At 50.4% G+C, this 22,359-nt stretch overlaps 8 protein-coding genes across 8 annotated transcripts; 5 read left to right on the plus strand and 3 right to left on the minus strand.

Moving 5' to 3' along the window:
- The first annotated feature begins 542 nt into the window (after positions 1-542).
- Positions 543-3,252, plus strand: BDW43DRAFT_173311 (uncharacterized protein). The gene has a single exon (XM_032038765.1). It carries the CDS (start codon positions 1,057-1,059, stop codon positions 3,148-3,150), a length of 2,094 nt encoding a protein of 697 aa, XP_031896778.1. The 5' UTR covers positions 543-1,056; the 3' UTR covers positions 3,151-3,252.
- Positions 3,253-3,833: 581 nt separating this feature from the next.
- Positions 3,834-4,697, plus strand: BDW43DRAFT_173308 (uncharacterized protein). The gene is made up of 2 exons (XM_032038764.1): positions 3,834-4,239; positions 4,294-4,697. The coding sequence occupies exons 1-2, from the start codon at positions 4,044-4,046 to the stop codon at positions 4,590-4,592; spliced, it is 495 nt and encodes a 164-aa protein (XP_031896779.1). The 5' UTR covers positions 3,834-4,043; the 3' UTR covers positions 4,593-4,697.
- A 715-nt stretch (positions 4,698-5,412) lies between these two features.
- On the minus strand, positions 5,413-7,304 carry BDW43DRAFT_302729 (uncharacterized protein; the record flags this gene model as incomplete). Its single annotated transcript, XM_032045290.1, has 3 exons — positions 5,413-6,004; positions 6,309-7,201; positions 7,269-7,304. The coding sequence occupies 3 exons, from the start codon at positions 7,302-7,304 to the stop codon at positions 5,413-5,415; spliced, it is 1,521 nt and encodes a 506-aa protein (XP_031896780.1).
- Positions 7,305-7,763: 459 nt separating this feature from the next.
- BDW43DRAFT_173263 (transcription factor TFIIIC subunit TFC6) lies at positions 7,764-10,616 on the plus strand. The gene is made up of 2 exons (XM_032038763.1): positions 7,764-9,464; positions 9,522-10,616. The coding sequence occupies exons 1-2, from the start codon at positions 8,063-8,065 to the stop codon at positions 10,367-10,369; spliced, it is 2,250 nt and encodes a 749-aa protein (XP_031896781.1). The 5' UTR covers positions 7,764-8,062; the 3' UTR covers positions 10,370-10,616.
- A 665-nt stretch (positions 10,617-11,281) lies between these two features.
- On the plus strand, positions 11,282-13,030 carry BDW43DRAFT_286924 (uncharacterized protein). Its single transcript, XM_032043089.1, has one exon. The coding sequence runs from the start codon at positions 11,779-11,781 to the stop codon at positions 12,625-12,627; it is 849 nt and encodes a 282-aa protein (XP_031896782.1). The 5' UTR covers positions 11,282-11,778; the 3' UTR covers positions 12,628-13,030.
- A 345-nt stretch (positions 13,031-13,375) lies between these two features.
- Positions 13,376-16,266, plus strand: BDW43DRAFT_302731 (vacuolar protein sorting-associated protein 35; the record flags this gene model as incomplete). The annotated part of the gene is made up of 5 exons (XM_032045291.1): positions 13,376-13,512; positions 13,597-14,234; positions 14,290-15,269; positions 15,330-15,878; positions 15,949-16,266. The coding sequence occupies 5 exons, from the start codon at positions 13,376-13,378 to the stop codon at positions 16,264-16,266; spliced, it is 2,622 nt and encodes an 873-aa protein (XP_031896783.1).
- A 1,254-nt stretch (positions 16,267-17,520) lies between these two features.
- Positions 17,521-21,454, minus strand: BDW43DRAFT_286946 (putative stress response protein Nst1). The gene is made up of 4 exons (XM_032043090.1): positions 19,784-21,454; positions 19,447-19,691; positions 17,597-19,386; positions 17,521-17,542 (listed from the first exon to the last, which is right to left on the minus strand). Exons 1-3 carry the CDS (start codon positions 20,892-20,894, stop codon positions 17,752-17,754), a joined length of 2,991 nt encoding a protein of 996 aa, XP_031896784.1. The 5' UTR covers positions 20,895-21,454; the 3' UTR covers positions 17,521-17,542; positions 17,597-17,751.
- Positions 21,070-21,423, minus strand: BDW43DRAFT_314388 (uncharacterized protein; the record flags this gene model as incomplete). Its single annotated transcript, XM_032047797.1, has 1 exon — positions 21,070-21,423. One exon carries the CDS (start codon positions 21,421-21,423, stop codon positions 21,070-21,072), a length of 354 nt encoding a protein of 117 aa, XP_031896785.1.
- Positions 21,455-22,359: the final 905 nt, after the last annotated feature.

Raw genomic sequence — 22,359 nt, forward strand, 5'->3', positions numbered from 1 at the left:
ATGTCATCATACTAGATTTCTTGTAAAATGCCCATATCCAAATAGAAAACAGTCACGGGGTTGAAACTTCAACAATTTTGGAGAAACGGAAGTGGCACAGTTGTCCGAGGGCCAGTGAGAGGCTGTGCTGTTGTTTCAGCCCAGAACGATTCGCATGGTCGGCGCCAATCAATGCAGTCTAGGATAACCCAGCACCAGATTGTTTCATTGAAAGCGAGAGAGATGATTAAATAAAAAATTTTTATTTTCATTAGATTTATTTATATTCTTATTTCTAATTTCTCGTCCAGTTGATGTAGAGTAAATAGATGGGGTACGGATCTTTGTGTCATCATGGCGAGGCTGAGCACCACCCGATACCTTAATTAGGAACATCATGAACTTTTAATTTAGAGAAAAGAAGAAAATAGAGAAAAAAACGATATAGAAAATAGAGAATGATGAAATTGCACAGAAAGAAAAGAAAATATGGGAGACTATAAATTTGGGGAAACAGGAAAAGAGATCAAGGAGAAAGGCCGAAGCTAGGACGAAACAGTGGACGCAACCATGGGCACGATCGGGAAAAGTAGTCAATCAAGGGAAAAGTCACTAAGTTGCCTTTAGTTCGAATTTCCCACTCGGAAGTTCCTTCAGGCTCCCAGGCGTCCAACTCTCCCTCCGCCCATCTGCTGTCTCACTCTTCCTCCTCTTTTCCCCAATCCTTCGTTCCAGTTGCTCAATTAATCAATCAAACCACCAACCACAAAAACCATCTCGACGTGATCATCACCTAATCTCCCTCCTTTCTCTCGTCCACCCTCTCCCTTCACCTCCCTCCGCTCTTTTGTGCTTTCCCCCAGTCTCACGTATTTACCCTTAATTTCGAGATTACCACTCTATTTCATCGCTCTTTCGGTCGCCTGGCGCCGCCCCCTTCCTTTTTCACCGCTTCTCCCCCTCTTTCCAACCCCATTCAGTCCGTCGACCAGCATTCAGTCGCCTCAGGTGACTGATTCTCTCCTTCTGACGGATTGATTGATTAAACCACAAGGCCCGACAGGGCTGTGCAACGCCATGCCAGGGCGTTTCTCATCCGACCATTCTCGCTCTCTCTCGCGATCCTCTCAATCTCCATCCCAACAGTATACCCCAGCTCACGACTCCGACTCCATGCATCAGCGTTCTACGTCCGGTCATCCCTCGAACCCTAATGTTTTCTCAGATGAATACTCGCTAGAACAGATCGATTCTGAACAAGCGACCCTAACTCCCCGGAGCCCATCCGTTTCTTCCATTGCATCTTCTCACACCCTTCGCTCGTCCTTGCCTCAGCAAAAGCCGTACACAACTGCGCCCAATGAACTCGGGGCAACGGAAAACCCATTTGGCGATGACGCCCGGGTCTCCTTCGATGAATCGCCTAATCGATCAAGTCTGCCCCCAAAGGGGGTAGATTATAACAACCGCAACTCAACAACGTCCACGAATTCCGCCCCTTCCATAGCGACGCGCAGCCAGAGCACTTCATCACGGTTTTCTATGCCTCCCCGGGCCCTCAGTCCTTACACGGGGGCCACGGGCCCGAGCCACCCGTACGCAATGTATCCGCAGGTCGGAGTTAGCCGTTCACCCAGTATCGCAACGACGTCCACGGTACGGCCGATAGAGCGGCCTTTAGGCGATGCTAATGCCCCGCAGCATCCCTATGCCATGTATCCACAGAATGTGGTTCCCGAAGAAGAGATGGACAATGCGGTGATGCCCCCGGTGGGCTTCCCGGGGCACACCCAGGCATATCAACGACCTCCTAATCGGGCCGATGACGACGTGGGAGACCTAATTGGGCCCGATGGGCATACGGAACAGCTTCCACCTTACTCGCGTTACCCCGATCCGGTTGTTCCCAAGGTGGAGGGAACCTTTGATGCTACCCCTGACGCTAGCGTCCCGTTGCATGATAGTGATCCCAACGAGCGTCATGAACAAACGCCCGTTCCAGTCTCGGAAGTATCCTCAAATACTTTGGTCGCGGAGAATCAGGCGAACAGACGGGATGAGGAAGAGCGGGAAGTGGCACCGGTTACTGGTGTCATGGCATTTGAGGAGAAGTTGAAGACCAAGGGTAAGAAGAAGGCATGCTGTGGGTTACCAGTCTGGACAATTGTTTTAGTTGGTGTCGTGATGCTCGTTGGAGCATGTATTGGAGGTGTTATCGGCGGTGTTTTGGGCGCCAAAAAGGCAGCGCGCGAGGAGAATGAGAAGCCAGCGGGTCCGGAAATTGTTACCATCACCCAATCCCCTCGAATGGACGCCACCCCGATATCCACAATTCCTACCAACCTGCCGGCTGCTCCCACTGGCAATTATTGGATTCCGGCAGGCCCAAAAAATTCATCGAAGTTTTGTATCGTCGATCAAGACTACAACCCGTCGTGGAGCTGTATGAAGCAGGGCAAAATCCCGGTATCTATCACGGGGACGGAATCGTCGCGAAATATCACCTTTGCCAATGAGCCCGTTTCGTCTTCTTTCACTTACGGCGCCCAGGCGCCATTCTTCTCCAATCCTACGCAGCCTCTCAGCTTAATGATGGATTCTAATGATTTCAGCCTCGGCCCCGCCCTGACTTTCTTTTCCTTGTTTGATAAATTGGTTATTTTACCGCAGGATACCTTCTCCTCTAGTGCGGTATCAAAACGCGCGGTCAGCGAAGATGTTGTGGCAAGCGCATTCCATCGCTTACAGGCGGTACGAGTAGGCGACAAACCATGGTTTTGCTGGTGGAACAGCACGGTGATGGAATTTTTCTTGTATCTCAACCAGTCCACGATGGAAAATCGATACGGCTCTACATCTACTCAATTGGACTCACGTGCCACGGATTCTTCGAACTCGCACGGGACGTCAAGCTCCTCGGTTTTCAATTACCCTCTCCGGATCAAAATGGACGAGAAGCGAGATTATCCCGAAGCCCAGTCACCATATTGCCAGCAGATGCAGGTGATGGAGAATGGCTCGATCAACCCCGTTTCCAAACAGACGATCCAAATCAAGGAGCTGGAACCGACACCAACGACAACGCTCAAATACTCTGCTAGTGCGACCCAGACCTACACGGCCAAAGCACAGTATGAGCATGTTTGCTACTGTGTCTCATTGACTGATTAGCTTCGGATCACCGAGCGCTATTTAGCATAAAAGCAGAGGAGGATCGGTTTATGCGACCTCCTGGAGCAAAGGCGTCGGCGTTACCAACGGTGGAAACGGTCCATTATCTTTCATGTGCATACGAATAGTTGGTTCTCTTCTGCGATTAACCGGAGGATCATGGCTGTGCTGGAATTTTCTCAATTGTTTACAGAGTTCATGGTATGCATCATTCGCGTTTGGTTTCCCTTGCCATCTGTCTTGTGTCATTTTTCGTTCTCCGTGATGTTCTTCGACCTCTTTGTCTCCAGTATCCTGTCCAGCATATCCCGTTTTTCGTTTCGGCGCAATTTCCCGGCGTTTTGAGAGGCTACTGGTGCAGCAAGGTGCTTTTTTGGCCAAGCACAGTCCATCGTTCTTCTTTCTTTTTTCTTTTTCTTTTTTTTTTTCAGGGGGCCAACAAATCTTTGGGTTGCTTTTTGGGAAATATTTAACTATATTTACTGCCGTGTCAAGTTAACTGTCCGTGCCGGTGGATAAGATTCTATGTTTTTATTTTTTTTTTTGCAGTATGACATGACGGCTCTCACACCGAATCTGTTCCGGCTTCATGACAGAATAGGCAAATATAATTTTCTTGACTATCAAATGAAAGAGACCCGAGCCTCATGTTTCCGATTCCTGTCTCATTGGTGTACTCCCAAATTCTAAGAAATGGGGAAGATCAGGTTGGATCACCAATCAATTCCGTCACTGCCAACGATGACCGGGTGCAGACGTCACTGGTGCTATTCCCGACGATCAACAGATGAAAAAGAAGTGCCACCAACTACCACAAAAGTATTCCAGTTCACTTCCTTCTAAACTATACTATAAAATTTCACAACCAGCAAAAGAACATAGTATCGCATACAATGAATCCGATCTTGCGCAGTGGCTCTATGCTGAGGGTCGCCCGTCCTCGGTGTCCTTCACTCTACCGGTCTGGCCAGGTCTCTGCCCTGTCCTGGCGGCCTTATGCCCATAGCTCCTATGGCGCGGAAGGGGAGACTCAAGCACAACAGCCGAACAATCCTCGGAATACTCCAACTAGGGACATTGAACACCCCGGTAAGTGATGGAGTAGCTACGCAACGGGTGTAGGAACTGATGTCGGCTATTCAGGACCAGCTGCCCCAGATGTCAGCAAGGGTTCCACGGCTTCCAGCTCTCACTCTCGCCCTTCGACATCCCAGCAAGACAGAGACAAGGAAGACCCAGAGGATACACCTACACGGAAAACATCCAACAACGCAAACCCGACAATTACTGACGGACGCCAATCGCCCAATGTTGACTCCGAAGGCAATGTACGATCAAATGTTCCCGATGATGTGAAGCAACACAACAAAGAAATGGACGAACGGTATGATCGACCCTACAACCACGTCAGTAACGAAGGGAAGGTCCAGAAAGGGTTTTAAAAAAAGCCCTTCTATAGTCGGACGAGTGGTATGGTCCGTGGCGATCTTTCTTCTGATCGGGTGGAATTGGGAAAGTCACTATCTGGTTGATTAGAAGTTGATCTAGAAGAATCAGTTCCAGAGAAGTCAACTTATCTGGTGAACAATATTGGGTAGAGTTTTATCGTGGAGGGTATGGTATATAGGCGTTCACGGTATTTCATGTATTAATGGGTTGGTTACGTTATACACTGGAGAACGGATATTTATTGTTTCTTAGGATCTATAGGCCAATGATGAATGTTACTGACCCAAAAGGAACTCACTTCTAATGTGTCATGATAATTTGCGTCACCATACTCAAAGTATTTCTTAAAGTTGGACACTGTCTGAGAGAAGGGGTATGATCTAGGTATTGCCACAGGGACCGGATGGAAATGCCACGAGCCTGGGGAGAAAGGCCACGGGTTCCTGAAAGCGGATCTCCCGCGGTCGCCGCCAAGCAAACCCATCGCTCAGGAACATCACTCACTACACCGACACAGCTTACTTTCTCTTTTGACCTTGAAATCGTCAATTGCAGACGGCGTCTGTGACAACACCGTCTCCCTTCATTTCTTCTTCTCTCGACTATCTCCTCTACAGCAATCAGGATGGGTGCCGTAAAGAATAAGTACTCGGTTATCCTCCCAACTTACAATGAACGGAAGAACCTCCCTATTATCTGCTGGTTGTTGGAGCGGACCTTCCGCGAAAAGTGAGCTCTAGAACCCCTTTCTGTCCCAGAGAATTTTCTTCCTAATATTACATCGTCCGTGTCTTTATTGTGACTAACCGGACGTCAACTGATAGCAACCTGGACTGGGAAGTTGTCATCGTCGACGATGGCTCCCCGGACGGCACCCTCGAAGTCGCCAAACAGCTCCAGAAGCTCTGGGGCCCCGAACATATCAACCTGAAGCCGCGCGAGGGCAAGCTTGGACTCGGAACCGCCTACGTTCACGGTCTCCAATACGCCACAGGTAACTACATTATCATCATGGACGCCGACTTCAGCCATCACCCCAAGTTCATCCCGGAAATGATCCGCATCCAGAAGGAAACGGACGCCGACATTGTCACGGGCACTCGGTATGCCAGTCGCGAAAACATCAAGGGCGGTGTTTATGGCTGGGATCTGTTCCGCAAATTCACGTCGCGGACTGCCAACCTCATCGCCGACGTTATGCTCATGCCCGGCGTGAGCGATTTGACAGGCAGTTTCCGGTTGTACAAGAAGAGTGTTCTGGAGAAGGTCATCCACAGCACCCAGAGTAAGGGGTACAGTTTCCAGATGGAGATGATGGTGAGGGCCAAGGCAATGGGCTTCAAGGTCGCAGAGTGCCCGATCACCTTCGTTGATCGGTTGTTCGGAGAGAGTAAGCTGGGCGGTTCTGAGATTGTGGAATACCTGAAGGGCGTGTTTACCTTGTGGTTGAAGGTCTGATTGGTTTCCTTGGCCTCTGTTGTTTGAGAGCCTTGTTCAAGGCCCGACCAGTGGTCTTCAATATAATACTATACCCTCCGTTTTTCTTATCTCTTATGGCAAAGCTTTTCTGTTGATCCGTTGGCCGTTCTCCAATTTCCATTTCATGTACATTAACTGGTCAAAATGCTCAAGTCTACCATCATGTCTATGTCCCTGGCCGTACGTGACATCCTGACGCTATGCCGGACCCCTACACACTATTCACATACTGAAGAACACGCTCCACCAACCAATCCTGACCCTCATCCTTCACGTTATGACTTGCCCCAGGAATGACACCGCTATACTCACTCCATTTCTCGACCCCACCCGCGTTTGTCGCCTCCTTCCACCTCCGCAAAAGCTCCTCCTTATCCACCTCCGCCATCGCATACTCATCATTCCCCGAGTACAGCGCCGCCAACCTCCCCCTCACCAACCCCCTCTCCCCAACAACCCCAAATGTGCCCTTCAACCTCTCCACCCCTAAATCCGAACTAAACAAATCATCCTCCGCCGGACACCCAGGACTCTCCGGGCTCGCCAGACTCAAAAACCGCCGACAGCTCACCCCGGTATTGGCCGGCCACCCCACAGCCGCCGTCAAATCCAACGGCAAAAGCGCCCCCGGCGCCTGCACCCTCGCAATATTCACCAGCTGCTCATACGCGCCCCTCACCTCCTGACTCGCCCGAACCATATGCAGCAAATGCTCCCGATCTGACACGGGCGCCTGCATGATCGCGCCGTCCAGAACGGGTCTTTCCAGCAGCCCCGGCAGCGGATTAGGCGAGTGCAGATAATGTAGCACATCCTGGCTACCGGTGGAGTGACCCATGAGGACGATCTTGCCGGTGGGCTTACGGGCGCGGACGAAGTTCACGCATTGGGCTATCTCGGTGATGTCTCTGTCGAGGCTTTCAACGCCCCAGCCGAGATATGAGGAGGAGAGGAGGACGTTGAAGATGGTCCATTCTGTATTTTCAAGGGCGGTCGCGAGGGAGGAGACGTAGGGGACTGTTAGGAGGCCGTCGGTTAGGCCGCCGACGAAGAGGAGGGCGTGTTGTTTTTGGGCGGAGGTTGGGGTTAAGGGAGTGAATTCGAAGGCGGTTAGTTTGGGGGCCTGGCTTGATCAGTTTGTTTCTTTGGTTGTTTTTTTTTCCTTTGGTTTGAGGGGAGAGGGGTTATACATATTCGTGGAGGATGCCGCAGTGCGATCTAGACATGGTTTTTGGTGGGGGTAGGGTGTTTTTCTTTCTATTTGCGGTGGGAGGTTCTAGTTTGAGAGTGCGTGAGGGTGGTTTGTCTTGCGAGTTCAGTAGATCTGGATTATTAGAGGTTGCGAGAGGGAGAGAGAGGAAGTGTTGTGAGATTATTGTCCCATGAAATGACGTTTGACGGGCACAGAACTAAACTGATAGTGGCCCACTGAAGAGGTGGGGTGTGTCCAGGGAGATACCGATGGATACCGATGGATGCTGGAGGGGGTATTTCTGCTCAATGGGCAAGAAGAGACTTATATCTCTCCCTTTTCTTTCGCTGTGCTTCAATTTAAAATACAACAGCCCACACAAGAAGTATACAACCATTCGCCCGAAACGGAAAACATCCGAACGACTTAATCCGGAACTGGTACGGTAATTTTCCCTCTGTTCCAGCAGCGTGACCAACGTATCGGGTGTAAAATTATAATACAGTACAGTACACTTCCACCACCCAAGACTCCCGCAAACTTCAACGGAGTATGGACGGGATGCTTCCTACTCCTTTCGGACGGACCGAATGATATCCGCAAGAAGCTTAAGAACATGCATCCTACCGTGCTAGTAGTAATACTCCAAGTCTAGTTGTAACTGCTACAATCTCAACCGGCCGGAACACTTACTCCAAATATTTGACGTCTAGGCTATTTGATATCGATTATTTATTTTTATCCTGTCGTCAAGCTAGGGACCCGGGGTGGCTTGGACTAAACTTGAGCACAATGCCACGAGCCCGCAGATCCACCCGCTCAACAGGCGGCAAGATAGACAAGATAAAGTATACCAGCGACCCCTTCGAGATAGCAGGGGTAAGCGACGAGTCCGACGCCAACCCCAGAGTCAAGGAAAGAAAAGAACAAGCCGGCAATGATGATTCTTCCGACGAAGAATTTGCCCATGGCGACGAGCAAGAGGAAGAAGAAGACGACGACGACGAAGTCTCTGAAGAGGACGTAGCTCCTGAAAATGACGATGACGATGAAAATGATGAGTACGGCTCCGACGGCGAGGGCGCCGGCCGCAGTGCGCGGAAAGCCGCTGTGTCTCGACCAAAAGCACGGCAAAGACCACATGCGGAGGGCGCTGCTACGTCGTCGTCGTCATCGAGAGACGAGATGCACTCGCGTGGAGCGCATAGCTCGCTAGATCGCATGGGGAAGATGGTCCATTTGCGGACCATGTTTGGTACGGATGAGAAGGATTTATTGTCCATTATTTATGCGCGAGAGCGGTGGTCTGGGGGGGTAGACTCGGGGTTTCCAACTCGAGATTCTTTGAATGAGGCGCCGTATGTGCCAGATTGTGGCTATGGGCCGACTTTTGGCGTTGCGCCGGAGGATATGAAGACAGAAAGGACCCGCGGGTGGGATTGGTACTATGATGATGACGTGGGAGGGAGGTTAAGGAAACGCCAGCATCTGGAGGAGATTACCGAAAAGGAGGCTTACGGGGTGTTCATTCCACGAGCCAAGGAAAAGAAGCACACGGTGCTTATTGGGCCGGTTGACGATCAGAAGATGTTCACGTTGGGACATCATGAGTCTTTCGATTTTGGAGAAGCGTTTGGGGAGGCTAAAGTTCGAGAGAAGGTAAAACCTGGCAATGCTGGCAAGCCCAAAGGTAAAGCTTCCATGCAGGAAGACTCTGCCAGCCGAAAGCGAAAGAACCGTGAAGGATGGATTCTCAATCTAGGACAGAAAGTTCAGTGTATGGCATGGGCTCCAAATCAGTCCGGCCTCACCCAGTACTTGGCCGTGACTACACCATTATCAAAAGAAGAGAAAGAACAGTGTCCAGATTTGTTTAAGGAACAGGGTGCCCCGGCGTTTAGGCCTTCCCCACCATATCCATGTGCTCTGCAGCTCTGGACGTTCAAGGCCGAAAGAGAGGAATCTTTGACAAAGCACATTGACATGAATTCGAAACCACGATTACGTATGGCTCTATGTACTAAATGGGGCGATCTAAGACGGATGGCCTGGTGTCCAATGCGCCGAGAATCCCGGGAAGAAGACGATGAAGACCCTCTGAGATCCGTCGGGCTTCTGGCGGGTGTATGGGGTGATGGCTATGTGAGAGTTCTTGATATCAAACTCAGCCGCGCCCCGAACAAGGTCGAATACTGTGAGGCCCTGTCCAAGTTATTGCCCAAAACTACCTTTTACTGACGTTATTCGTTAGACACAGTGCAGTCGCCGGTTTTTGAGGCTAGGCCGCCGTCGACTCTGTGTACATGTTTAACATGGCTATCTCCGAGCGATATAGCTGTTGGTTGTGCGAACGGCTTCGTTGGTATTTGGAGCATTGTACCTTCGCAAACTTCTTCATTCCAACCGCTCCCTTACTTCTACCAACCAATCCATTCAACATATGTCCTGAATTTAGCTTCGGCTTATCCGACAAATGCTCATTTGATAACGACTACATCTATGGATGGGGAGACGCGGCTATGGTCAGTCCTAGATCCTCAAAAGGATCTGGTGGAATCCAACCGCATGCGAGTGGGATCTCCCCACTTATCGTACTCTCCTTTGTTACACTCGTTTGTCTCCAGCGATGAAAACGACTTTGCCCGACTTCTGGCCTTGCGGCGATTCTACACCACGACTGCGATAGCTAGATTCCCCAGCACAGTTTCTTCGCTAGCCCCCTGTAGCGCCTGGCATCCCAGCGTTATGTATGGATGCACCAGCGGTGCGGTCGTTGCGACGAATCCTATCAGGCGATTGATGCACGCTAAAGAAAAGCAATGGCAGCAGACCTGGTTTACCCACGAGTGGGCGCGTGGAGACGACATGGGCAGTTCTGGGATCAGTCGGTTCCACGATGGCTACCGCGCTGAGAGCATCAGCCTACTCCGGAATATGATGGGGGATCGCAAAATGGTCAACGGAGTTATGATGATCACGATCTATGATGAGCCAACGCACGTTACCTCGCTTTCCTGGAATCCAAATCAGGCATGTGCCGGATGGGCGAGTGCTGGTATGGGATGCGGACTAATTCGAGTCGAGGATTTGGCAACGTAGCAACCCTTCTACGTCCTCGATGCCCTTTCTACTATTCTTTCAGGATAATTGTTTGAGTGAACGAGATTCATTGACCACCAGTCGTATTACGTATATCCTGCATGGTTTATATCGTTCTTCGTATCGTGCACACTTTGCCTGTCGGCTGGTCCGCCGGGAAAGTCAACCCCTACTCCCAGTGCTATATTTAGACCGATAGCACTGTACAAATAAAGTTGCAGGACTCAATAGATCCTGTGGACCCTAGGTGACTAGATCAGGAAGTCCGAGCTGGATCCCTAGAATGTGTCATAATTTTCAGACTCATGTTGGCAAGACCCTCCCCGGGTCCAAGACCTGCAAGTGTGTGCGTAGGTTTAGACCCAGACCTTTACGTAGTCTCTTTGAACAGATTATGATGCACACGTACGTAGACTGCATATACCGCAAATTTTATGGACTGTACATTAGCAAGAGTGGCTGATATAAACACAGAAATGCTAAAGACTTAAGAAGTTCATGTGTAACGTGCACCCTGCTTTATGCAAGCCCTAGAGTGACCACCGGTCGGATACTAAACTCGAGCATTGTCAGAATATCAAGACTTGCTGACGTTGGCATTGACGTTGCTACTATCACATTGCGTGTCTGGCTTGATGCATCCAAGCATGCACAAGTCACTAACTACCACTATCTAAAATGTCGTCATCTCTCACCATATCATGTCCAAGGAGGATAGAATACTAATTTACAATAAAAAATTAAAATAAATTAAAAAAAAAGAAAGGTTCTTTGACGCCACAGACGGCAAGTGGACCCTCCCCAGCCACATATGCGCAAGCTAAATGTCTTGGCAAGGGTTTCTCTGGTTTCTTATTTTATCATCCGAAAGATTTGGTACTTTTTACTTACTACGGTATGTACATTCCCTCTGTCTGCCTAACTGCATTGACTGTAGTGCCACACTCCCTGTTTCTAACTCCGACTAAGAATAAACGGCAGACAGATATCAGTAACATGATAGTGATTGCGTGGACGTCGATCGTCTACTAAAATTAACGAGGCTGGTGATCCCCTATGGGTGGACGAGGGTCTCCCAGCCTCCTTTGACGGCTGTCGCCCAGACCCTCGTGGATGCGCCAGCCTGCACTTTTCTCCGTCCGATGGGCCCCCCTGCCGTCTGATGATGAAACTTATAATGATTCATGAGATTGAGTGCTTTTAGTTTCTTCTTGAGTCCTGTTTTTCTACCTAGCTGCTAATCTTAAATTGGGACGGCCGTTCCTCTTCTCTCTCTTGATATATCCATCTTGCCTGGCTTATTGATGGGTTTCTCTTCCATTGTACTATCTTTATTCTCCATTTCATAGACCACTTACAACTTAATACTTTCCTCTTGTCTCAGTGCCATTAACGGTCTTCCATCCAATATGCATGCCTCAGCATTGCTCTTAGTTCTCTCATCACTCGGTGCTCACGCGGTTCCTCTCCTTCGTGCAAGAACAAACAATACTCTCGCACGCAGGGATGTGCCGTATTCTGTTGTGAATGTTGGCGGCACATCCAGCGCTGAGGCGCCCCCCGTCGTCGAAACTATCACCGCTGTCTCTCCTCCACAAACCCCGGTAACAATCACGATAACCCACACTCCATCGTCGTCACCATCAAGCACTCCTTTTCCCTCGTCCTGGAGCGTCGGGCCGTTGCCGACTGGCATCCCCAGTGGTCAGTCCTCAGTCGTGGCTAGAGGACTGAACGCTACTTCTCTGAGATTCATCAGGAGGTCTTCCTCTGCCAACAACACTGAGGTTCATACTTTCGTCGCTCGTCACAACGGCACTGAATCCTACCTCAACGCTCGTCACAATAGCACTGCCCCTCTGTTTGTCCGCAGCAACGCCATGGAGTCTAAGCTTATTGCTCGTCACAATGGCACCGAGTCTCATCTGAACGCCCGGAGCAACAGCACAGAATCTAAGCTTATCGCTCGGGGCAACGGTACTGCTTTTGGCCTGGGTGCTCGCAACAACAGTGTCAACTCTCGCCTTACTATCCACACTAATGATACTGCCCCTACTATCGTCGCTCGCAGTAACAGCACTGAAGCTCATACCCTCGCTACCCGCAGCAACAGCACCGACTATCGCATTACTGCTCGCGGCTTGAACATCACTGACCGTGCTGTTCTTTACCTTCGCGATGCCCTCAACTCCACCCGCGTTCATGGCGGTAATGCTGTGGTTAAGAGAAGCTCGAATAGCACATCACCGCAGCCCTAAATTTGACACTCCAGGAATACCATCACTAGATGTATGCAAGTGACGACTTGCTTCTCTTAGGCCAAATCGTCCGGCTTTCCCATGTGTCATTTCACGGATGAAGGAGCTAAATCATGATATGACAGACACGACATGAAATATTTATGAAGATGATGAAGGGGTCAATGGCATGCTTTTCTTGTTTCTTTTCGGGGTTTCGTCGTTATAATTCGACATGACGTTCTATGTGATCATGATTTCCATACATACACATATGCATATGGCGTTTTGCTTTGACTTTCCTTGTGTATTCCTGTTTCCTGGCGGGATTTATTGCTTGCACAGAGATTCTAAGATTGGTTCTTCAACGAAATAGAATAGTTTAGATAGTATATATAGAGATCAAAATACATACCGATGGATTACCGGACCGCGCTAATCCGGAAGGGGACGATGGTGACCGTATTCGTACCGTACCTTACGTCAGTACAACTTGACTTACATAAGTCAACCAACTCGCATCCGTTTGTGATCGCATGTTGTAATTCACCTGCGCCTCTTGTTGATTCATACTCATCCTCCCCTCCCCTCTCTCCTGTCCATGGACCAGGAGTATCCTGTTAATTTCTCTCCTAAGTGCTCGTGTCCTCAACTCCTTTGCCATTGAAGCACTTCCTCCTCCCCTCTGTCATTTTGACCAGGTGTTAGACCGCCCGTACTCAGCCAACCCCCCGACTCTCCCTCCTACTCGCCCACCATATCAGTCACGATGGCCGCCCCGCTACCCCCCTCCGAAGACCAGAGTCGTCTCCTCGAGGAGGCATTGGGAGTGGTGCGACAGCAGTCGCAAATGATGCGAAAATGCCTAGAGACCCCGGGAAAATTAATGGATGCGCTTAAATGCGGGTGAGCTCAATCCTCCGGCTCCTCCCCCAGGCTGCGGTGGAGTCAATTGGAGAACGGACTGACACGTTGTCTCCATTCGTCTAGGTCAACCCTTGTTTCTGAACTACGGACGCCGAGCTTAGGTCCGAAGCAATACTACGAACTATACATGGCTGTTTTCGATGCGCTGCGACATCTCTCCGTGTATCTGAAAGAAAACCATCCCGTCAACCACCTGGCCGATTTGTATGAACTGGTCCAGTATGCCGGCAACATTATCCCACGACTATACCTGATGATCACTGTCGGTACGGTGTATATGTCTGTGGAGGATGCTCCAATTAAAGAGATCATGAAAGATATGATGGAGATGAGCCGAGGCGTACAGCATCCTATCCGAGGACTTTTTCTGAGATACTACCTCTCCGGCCAGGCAAGAGATCATCTACCCACAGGGTCTGGAGATGGCCCCGAGGGTAACATGCAAGACTCGATTAATTTCGTCCTGACCAACTTTGTGGAGATGAACAAGCTATGGGTGCGACTTCAGCACCAGGGTCCCTCCCGGGAGCGTGAGAAGCGAATGCAAGAGCGCCGAGAACTGGAGCTTCTTGTCGGAAGCAACATTGTCCGACTAAGTCAATTGGTTGATTTGGAAGGCTATAAGTCTGGTATACTGCAGGCGTTGCTCGAACAGGTTGTCCAATGTCGCGATGTGCTGGCGCAAGAGTATTTGCTGGAAGGTAAGGGAGTATTCGCCATTCCGTGATAATCCGAAGTGCTAAGCTGGTACTGTAGTGATAACCAAGGTTTTCCCGGATGAGTTCCATCTTCATACCCTCGATCTGCTGCTCTCTGCAATTGCTCGGCTCAATCCACATGTGGACCTGAAGAAGATCGTGATAGGGCTTATGGATCGCCTGTCATCCTATGCGGCACGCGAAACCGAATCGTCCGTTGATCCAGAGGCTAGGAAGCATAGCGAAGAAGAAGCTGTTACCAAACTCCTCGAAAACCTTAAAGTCTCCGAAGAGTCTAAGAAGGAAGCATCCGCCGAGGCCGATGCGAATGCTACCCAGGAAAATAATGCTGAGCAAGCCTCAGAGGATGCCAGCGAGGCCGCAACTGCTGCAGAGGGAGAACCCAGTGCGAACACGAACGGCGCCAAAGATGAAAAGGCCGGTATCCCGACAGATGTCAAGCTTTACGACGTGTTTTACGCGCAGGTGGTCAACCTTATCAAATCGCGAGGTCTTCCTATTCAGGATACCATGGCACTTCTGGTTTCACTCGTCAATCTTGCGCTAAACACATACCCAGACCAACTAGAATACGTCGACCAGATCCTTGATTTTGCTACCCGCGAGACGGCGGAGTATGCAGATCATGCAGACTTGCACTCTGCTCCAACACAGCAGAATCTCTTACACCTTCTTCTTGCTCCTCTACGCTCATACGTTTCTATCTTCACAGCGTTGGCTCTGCCACATTATCTTCCTCTCTTGACAGCGCAGTCATATACCACGCGGCGATCTGTCGCCGGTGAGATCGCTCGCAGCCTTCTGAAGAACCGTACACTGATCGCCACGACGGAGAACTTGGACCGTGTGTTACAAGCGTTAAGGGTCTTGATAAAGGAAGGCGCACAGCAAGCGATGGGGTATCCTGGCTTGCAGGCCCAGCGGCGTGGTGAAACGGATGAGACTATCGAGGAGCAAGGGTGGCTTGGGCGCTTGATCCACTTGATCCAGGCTCCAGAGAACGATACCCAATTGAAGGTAATATGCCCCGAATCTTACACCTCTATTTTCCTGCTTTCTTCTCTAACGCGTTAATAGCTCCTTCAAGCAACTCGCAAAGCCTACGCTGATGGCAACGAGCGTATCCGCTACACGACCCCGGCCCTCATCACTGCCTCGATACGGTTGGCGCGTAAGCTGAAGTCCCGCGAACATTACGACGACAACTGGCAGTCACAATCGTCGGCGCTCTACCGTTTCATGCACCAATGTGTCAACAACCTCTATCAACGGGTTAATCCCGGGTGCGCTGATCTGGCATTGCGTCTATTCGTTATGTGCGGTGAGGTGGCCGACCAAACAGGGTTCGAAGAGTTCAGTTACGAGTTTTTCGCGCAAGCCTTTACCATCTACGAGGACTCGATCAGTGATTCCCGTGCCCAATTCCAGGCTGTCTGTATAATTGCCGGCGCTCTCCATGGATCTCGAGGATTCTCCAAGGAGAATTACGACACGCTTATCACCAAGGCCGCATTGCACGGAAGCAAATTGCTCAAGAAACCCGATCAGTGCCGGGCAGTGTATCTAGCCAGCCACCTCTGGTGGGTTGTTGAGAACCCACAACGGGGCGAAGACGACCCTAAGAACGTACGTGTCACATTCCATTTTACCCATCTGATATGCTTCGGTTATACGAGAGAAATTAACTCGTCAACAGCTCTATCGCGATGGCAAGCGTGTACTTGAGTGTCTTCAACGCGCTCTCCGTGTCGCAGACGCCTGCATGGATACCGCCGTGTCGGTCGAACTCTTCGTCGAGATCCTCAACCGTTACGTCTACTACTTTGACCAACAGAACGAAACAGTGACAACCAAGTACCTTAACGGCCTAATCGAGCTCATCCACTCCAACCTCCAAACGGATGAAGACGAGCCGAACCCAAGCTTGGAAGGTCCCAAACGCCACTTCCAGCGCACTTTGGAGTACATCCGGTCAAGAGACTATGAAGGCATTGTGACGGATCCTAGACAGTGAGAATGATTGTATGACATGATGCGTGTACTTGTTTCTTTCCCTCCTTATTCTTGTGCCTTGTGATTTCCCAATGACAACTACCCACCTACCAACCTTGTCTTTGTCTCCCTAGCATGCAAATTCTCCTGTAAGATTCCCTACTTTCTCTCTTTCAATTCGCAACATCTTTGTTTTTGATACGATTATATAGGTGTATCATCACCTTTGTTGTCTATCAGACTCTTATCATACCCAATATCCACTTTTTTTTCCTGTCGTCATAGAATTTGACTGGTTAAGCAAGAAGAATATTATTGATGGGTGAGAAGACTGAGATTCTACGCGATTAGAGTAGTTCACGGTGTCAGGGCTTTTCATTTGAAGAACACTTCCCCACCCCCGCACCGCTTACTGCAGTTGTAAGCTATGCCGACATAGACATAACCCAGTAAGCTATACATGATCCTACAGGTGAGGCGAAGGGAGATCAATATGGTGAGATCAAATCGATCATGCAATTGTTTGACACGGAGAGACATTGCTCCATGGGAATCTCTGCAATAAGACATACAAGACATGATAAATGCCCGTGAGTGAGTGATAACTCAAAACAGGAAAAAAGAAGATGGGGCGAAGAAAAGGAACAACAAAGCAGAACCATCAAGTGGAAAACATATGACAAAGACGTGAAACATGACATGACGCTTGGACAGGGCATTTCGGCGATCAATCATTCCCAAACTGCAGCTAAAAAAAGAAGACAAAACAACAATTCCCCATTTCCAGTCGTAGATAGAATGTGAAATGCTGTGTGAAAGCCCGAACGCCTAGAACCCCGTAGGTGGAGAAGAATGTTGTCGTAACACTGAGGGTGTGCTACCGATCCCGCCGAATGCTGGTATGCTACTACTTGGAACAGGACTGCCGATTTCACCGGGTACAATGCTGCCTCTGTGACCTGAGGTAGCGCTGTTGGTATCTGACTCGAACTTGACGTATTCGCCGGTCTCATCTTTCTTGGTCAAGAATGAGCCGCCACCATTTTGCGTGTTACCTTCCGTGTCGCAGATGTCGAGCATCTCTTTGAGCGAGATGGATGGCTCGTTTGGAGGCCGGAGCTGGTCGACCTGGCGAAGGACATAGTTCACGTCATGGTAACCGGTGGCTCCCTTGGAAGGACTCATTGTGTTCAGTTGTTTACAGGCTTGGATCACCAATAGTCGGATGGAAACAGGCCGCGACGTATGTGCACGATGATGACCTCCGGACCCGAACGCATTGTTTGACCAACCACCCCCTGGAATTACTGTCAGCAACGGAACATACTTAAATCACTGGCCACTGTACTAACCGGGAACAGATCCCCATGTTGGAGCACCGGGGAAAGCAGTCGGACTAAAAGGGAGCTGTGCGCCCCACGTGCTGCCGCCTACGCCAGGATTCAGAGGGAAATTTGTATGTTTTGGTGCTGCGATACTGTTAGCGCTGATCCCTGCTAGAGAGCCGTCAACGACGGTTCTCTAGATAGCTAGACTTACCACTAAGGGGATCGGGGAACAAAGAAGGCGCCGCAAAGCTGGCTCGTGCCGGTCCTGGTAGAGATCCCGGCCCTGTCGCACCAGGGAGTGACTGAGACAAATTCGACGTAAAAGGAATATCGGTATCGTCAAGAAGAGCACTGCTACCTAACTGGGCGCTCAAATGATCTATATCTCGCTGCATAGTGCGGTTGTTCCCGTCCTGTTCTTGCTGGGTACTAGATGGACGCTTTATGGGGCTAGGTCGGGAAATAGGGAACGGTTGGGCATGACTGTCGAGAGGAGATCGCTCAAACGAGCTGGAAGGCTGTCTGGAATGGCCATGTGCCAAACCGCCTGGGGGTGTAGAGAATGGTCCTGACATAGGCTGTGAAGACTGGAATGGAAGACCGTGCCCTGGGTCAAGAGGAAAACCACGCCCAGGAGGGATCGGACGGGCTCCGTTTATACCTGGGGGAGGCACAGGGATTCCATTGGGTGCAGCAAATCCTCGTAGTTGGCTCATGAGAGGCGTAGAATGTGGGGGATACGTGGGCAATTCATGGCCAATTGGCGGTCGAGGGACCATCCCAGACAAGACAGGAGGGTTCGGAGGGAATCCATTAGAGCTTGAGAAGCCGGGCGGAATAGATCTCCCTAACGATCCAAGTGGCGACAGTGGGGTTGAGGGCTGGGGGTGGTGAAGCATAGGTTGAGTATGACCTTGTTTGGAGGCCACGCTCGAGGCCCCGGACGATTGGGATGGCGCCATTGACCGTGGAGAGATGGACACTTGTGACTGTTCGGTACTGGCCGGTTGAGACCGTGGGGAAGAGGAATGGGAGCCTTGCTGGGATGATTGGCGAGGCCTGACAGGAGTAGATGCCTTAGGGACGATAGGTGTGGCGACTTGGTAGTGCGGAGACTGAAGGTGACCCGAAGGGCCTTGATAGTACATACTGGTTGGAATAGGTACCGGCCCTTGCTGTGATGAACGTTTACGGTCTAGAACATCTTGTCCGGCCTTCTTTGCTTGCTCCTCACGTTCCTTGCGCTCGCGGTCCTCCTTTGCCTTCTTCTCTCGCGCCTCACGTTCCTCTCGCTCCTTTCTTCGAGCCTCATCACGTCGTTTCTTCTCTTGCTCCTTCTGTTCTCGCTGCTTTCGTTCAGCCTCCGCTTGTCGTTCTCGTTCTTCACGCAGTCGGCGTTGCTTTTCCGCTTCTTTTCGTGCGCGTTCTTCCTCCTGGGCCTTGCGTTCGGCTTCTCGCTTCTTTCGTTGCTCCTCTCGTTTCTTCCTCTGTTCCTCAAGCTTTCTCTCGTGCTCAGCTTTGGCGGCAGCTTCCTCTGCGGCCTTCTCTGCCTCCCTTCGTGCCTTTTCCTCTTCTTTAGCTTGTTTTTGAAGGCGCTTCTTCTCTTTCTTCTTCTCCGCTTCTCGAGCCTTCTTAGCATTTCGCTGTTCATTGCGGGTTTGCTCCTCCATGAGTTCTTCGATCAGCTTTTGTTGACGTTGCTCAGCAACCTTCTCTCGGTAGGCAGTTAAAACACGCTGTTCGAACATTCGAGCTGCGAATATTTGAAACATTCGCCGGCCTTCCTCCATCCGCTGCTCCTCCGTCATAGCATCCTGGTAGCAATGTGTCAGCCTGCACTGCAACACTGTGTCGGGGTTGACACCAGGACAGACCATCTCGTCCTCCTCATAGTCTTCTTCCTCTTGACTATCATAGTCGTCATCCTCTTCATCGTCATAGTCTTCATCGTCGTAAGGACCATGGTTATGACCACTATGGAGGGACTGATGTGCTGCGGCTATTCCGTACTGCGTATCTTCTTCTCGCTGCATCCGACGTTCGGCCAGTTGTTCCATCATGTCGATGAAATGCTTTCCGTCATTTTTCAAGAGATCGTCTGCAACCGTGAGAATCCCGTCTGAACTCAAAATGCAAGCGAATGAGAATCAGCCCATGTGCTCTAACAAGGAAGAGGGAAAAAGAAAAGGAACAAGTGAGTCAGTGTCTTACCTTTCACAGTTAAGCTGTTTCCAAAGGCAAAGAAATCCGCGCGAGCTGCACGCGTTTCCTCGTCTTCAAATTCATCGTCACTGTACGGTTCATCGTCCTCATCATCCTCGTCGTAGTCTTCCTCCAAATCTTCATCATCTTCGGGCAATTCATGAATGCGACCTCGTGAGGGATGATATTGACCATGGGTCCGAGTATGTTGTCCGGGTGGTCGTAGTGGAGGTTGATACAATCGGGGCGGAGGTACAATCGGCGCGCCTTTCTCGAAGGACCCTTGATTGTTATTGGCGTACTGTTCTAATTCTTCATAATAGGCATCGTATAGCACCTCGAGCTCTTCTTCAATCGCCGTTCTTTTCCTTCCGCAGACGGTGCAACTGCACGAGTGCTTCTGTTGCTCCTTCATCTTCTTTAACACCGCATCCTTTTCCACTTTAACCAGCTGCCGTCGCTCCTCTTCGCCTAGCTCGAGCCAGAATGTTTTGATATTCTCGCGTTCTTCTTGCGTCGAGGTGTTCCATATGCTGCGATCCTTGGACGGCTTGAGAAGCGTACGAGGACCAAGATGCGGTGGGAGCGGTGGCGGTAGAGGATGTGTCATGGAGATGGAGGGGGTCGATAGCGGGGTGGAACTATCATCACCCAGATTTTGCGAGCCGGTACGATTTTTCTTGCCTTTCTTCTTCTTCGATTTTCGATTTGTCGACGTTTGATCCTCGGGCCCGTTCATAACCGGCGGCAGATCCCGGTGCGCGCTGAAATCGTCGATTTCATCATCGTGATACACGTCCCCATTCGTAGGGTGCTCGACATCCAGTTCATCGGAAAGGTGACTTCCTGGTCCCGCGGGACCGAGACCGTTTTGATCTGCGGCATCCGGGAGTACAACCCCGTTTGATAACTGGCGCTCCGCGGCCAGCCGAGCCGCCTGCTTCTGGCGACGCTTCTGTTTCTTGCGGTTTACCGACATAGGTTTCGTCTCTGCGAGCGATGGGAGGTTGTTTTCATTCAGGGTCGTAGTGTCACCATTGGTGGGGCGTGGAGGTGCAGTCGACATATGATCTGACATTGTGGAGCTAGGAATAGTTCGGGGAGGATGCGGAGGAGCCATGGGGTCATATGTTGCTTTTGTAGGTCTAGACGAACGGGGAAAATTCTCCTAGCTTTCTTCTAGCCCAGCCACCATGCTACAGGGCTTCGCGAACTGGTCAAAGGACGGCTTATATAATCGTCAATGGCCGCGAGCGAAGCTCACTTGCAAACTCTGTCGACGGAGCCGGCTCTGCTTAATTTCGGCGGGGGGTGAACCGGGAGGGTCGAGGACTTTCCAAACCGAGTGCACAGGGTCGAGGTAAACGAGTGGCGGGTGAAGAGCGAAGGTGGGAAAGGTCAGACGCCAGGCCGACAAACGGAGAATGAGGGCGGAGAGGGGTGGAAAGGACCCGAGCCGCACGACGAGGGGGCCCAGGCGTCAAGGGCGACGGGGGGCCAATCTGGCCAGGGAACTTAGGGTATCGAGAGGGAAGACGGTTCAGAGCCAGGCCGGTGATCGCGAACAAGCACAGCCCAAGCGGGATGGTTGAAATGGCTCGAAAGGTTGATGGGCGTTGGATTGGACGGTGGATCTTGACGCCGGGCATTGGGCTTTGGATAGGTTGCCCTGCCGCTGGCCGCGAAGAGGATAGCCGCCGCAAGCGAGATGGACGGGTTTGCAGCCTGAGGATTCAGGTATGCAGGCATATCCCGTGATTTCCTCAAAGGGTGCCATGTGGGAATTCTGCCGGGCGGTCAGAAACACCGCGATGCGCATATTACTCGTATGTACAACTCCGTACTTTTTCTCCTTCAAGTCTGGTTATTATTATTATGAATCAGTATTATAATTATGAGGACTCTACGGCTCCGCACCCAAGCATTCCCCCATCGCAAATTATAAGGCTCGATTAATAACTCTTTAATCGTTCTAACATAGTGGGGAAAATAGTTTAGGCCCTGATCCCGATTATTAAGTACAGTGATATGCCGTCGACCATTGCAGAAAAATCCACGGCTGATCATTAAAGGGATGTATGAGGATAGAGAGGACGGGATGGGGATGGAAGAATTTCGAAGACATGGGGCTTTTTCCAACGAGGTACATAGTAAACTAGACTACCTTAGTGTTATCGTTCGGCAACTCCGGGGAAAAAGGAAGACAGCATCGCATCACTTTCGTCTATTATTATCCCCTCGGCTTGTCGCATCGTATTCCCCTCTACCTATAGGGAATAGTGATAGTGACTATATGGTAATTATGAACGTCTAGCCGGATGATGTCTGAGACAAACCTCTAACCTTAGTAACAAGTTCAGCTACGGCATCCACTGGTCGATCTCATCCTTTGCGTTGATTAGGGATGGTTGGATGGACGACTATTAATATCAATTGAATGACTTGCATTCTCTCTTTCTCTTCTCTCTTTCTACTACGGATCTCGCTGTCTTTTTCTTATTCCATTCATTATCTTAATTTCCTTCCAGTCAGTGTTAGAAAAGGAGGGATCGAAGTGTTTTCTTTTGTGAATACTACACTTCATT

Source organism: Aspergillus alliaceus (genome assembly GCF_009176365.1).
Source record: "Aspergillus alliaceus strain CBS 536.65 unplaced genomic scaffold BDW43scaffold_47, whole genome shotgun sequence".
In the NCBI taxonomy this organism is placed as follows: Eukaryota; Fungi; Ascomycota; class Eurotiomycetes; order Eurotiales; family Aspergillaceae; genus Aspergillus; species Aspergillus alliaceus.

Coding starts and splice junctions, on each gene's coding strand:
- BDW43DRAFT_173263 (XM_032038763.1), top strand. CDS start 8,063: ATGCCACGAGCCCGCAGATCCACCCGCTCAACAGGCGGCAAGATAGAC. Junction 9,465..9,521: donor CCCGAACAAGGTCGAATACT/GTGAGGCCCTGT, acceptor GTTATTCGTTAG/ACACAGTGCAGTCGCCGGTT.
- BDW43DRAFT_286946 (XM_032043090.1), bottom strand. CDS start 20,894: ATGGCTCCTCCGCATCCTCCCCGAACTATTCCTAGCTCCACAATGTCA. Junction 19,692..19,783: donor AAACAGCTTAACTGTGAAAG/GTAAGACACTGA, acceptor TTTTGAGTTCAG/ACGGGATTCTCACGGTTGCA. Junction 19,387..19,446: donor ACTATGAGGAGGACGAGATG/GTCTGTCCTGGT, acceptor CATTGCTACCAG/GATGCTATGACGGAGGAGCA.
- BDW43DRAFT_286924 (XM_032043089.1), top strand. CDS start 11,779: ATGCATGCCTCAGCATTGCTCTTAGTTCTCTCATCACTCGGTGCTCAC.
- BDW43DRAFT_173311 (XM_032038765.1), top strand. CDS start 1,057: ATGCCAGGGCGTTTCTCATCCGACCATTCTCGCTCTCTCTCGCGATCC.
- BDW43DRAFT_173308 (XM_032038764.1), top strand. CDS start 4,044: ATGAATCCGATCTTGCGCAGTGGCTCTATGCTGAGGGTCGCCCGTCCT. Junction 4,240..4,293: donor TAGGGACATTGAACACCCCG/GTAAGTGATGGA, acceptor TCGGCTATTCAG/GACCAGCTGCCCCAGATGTC.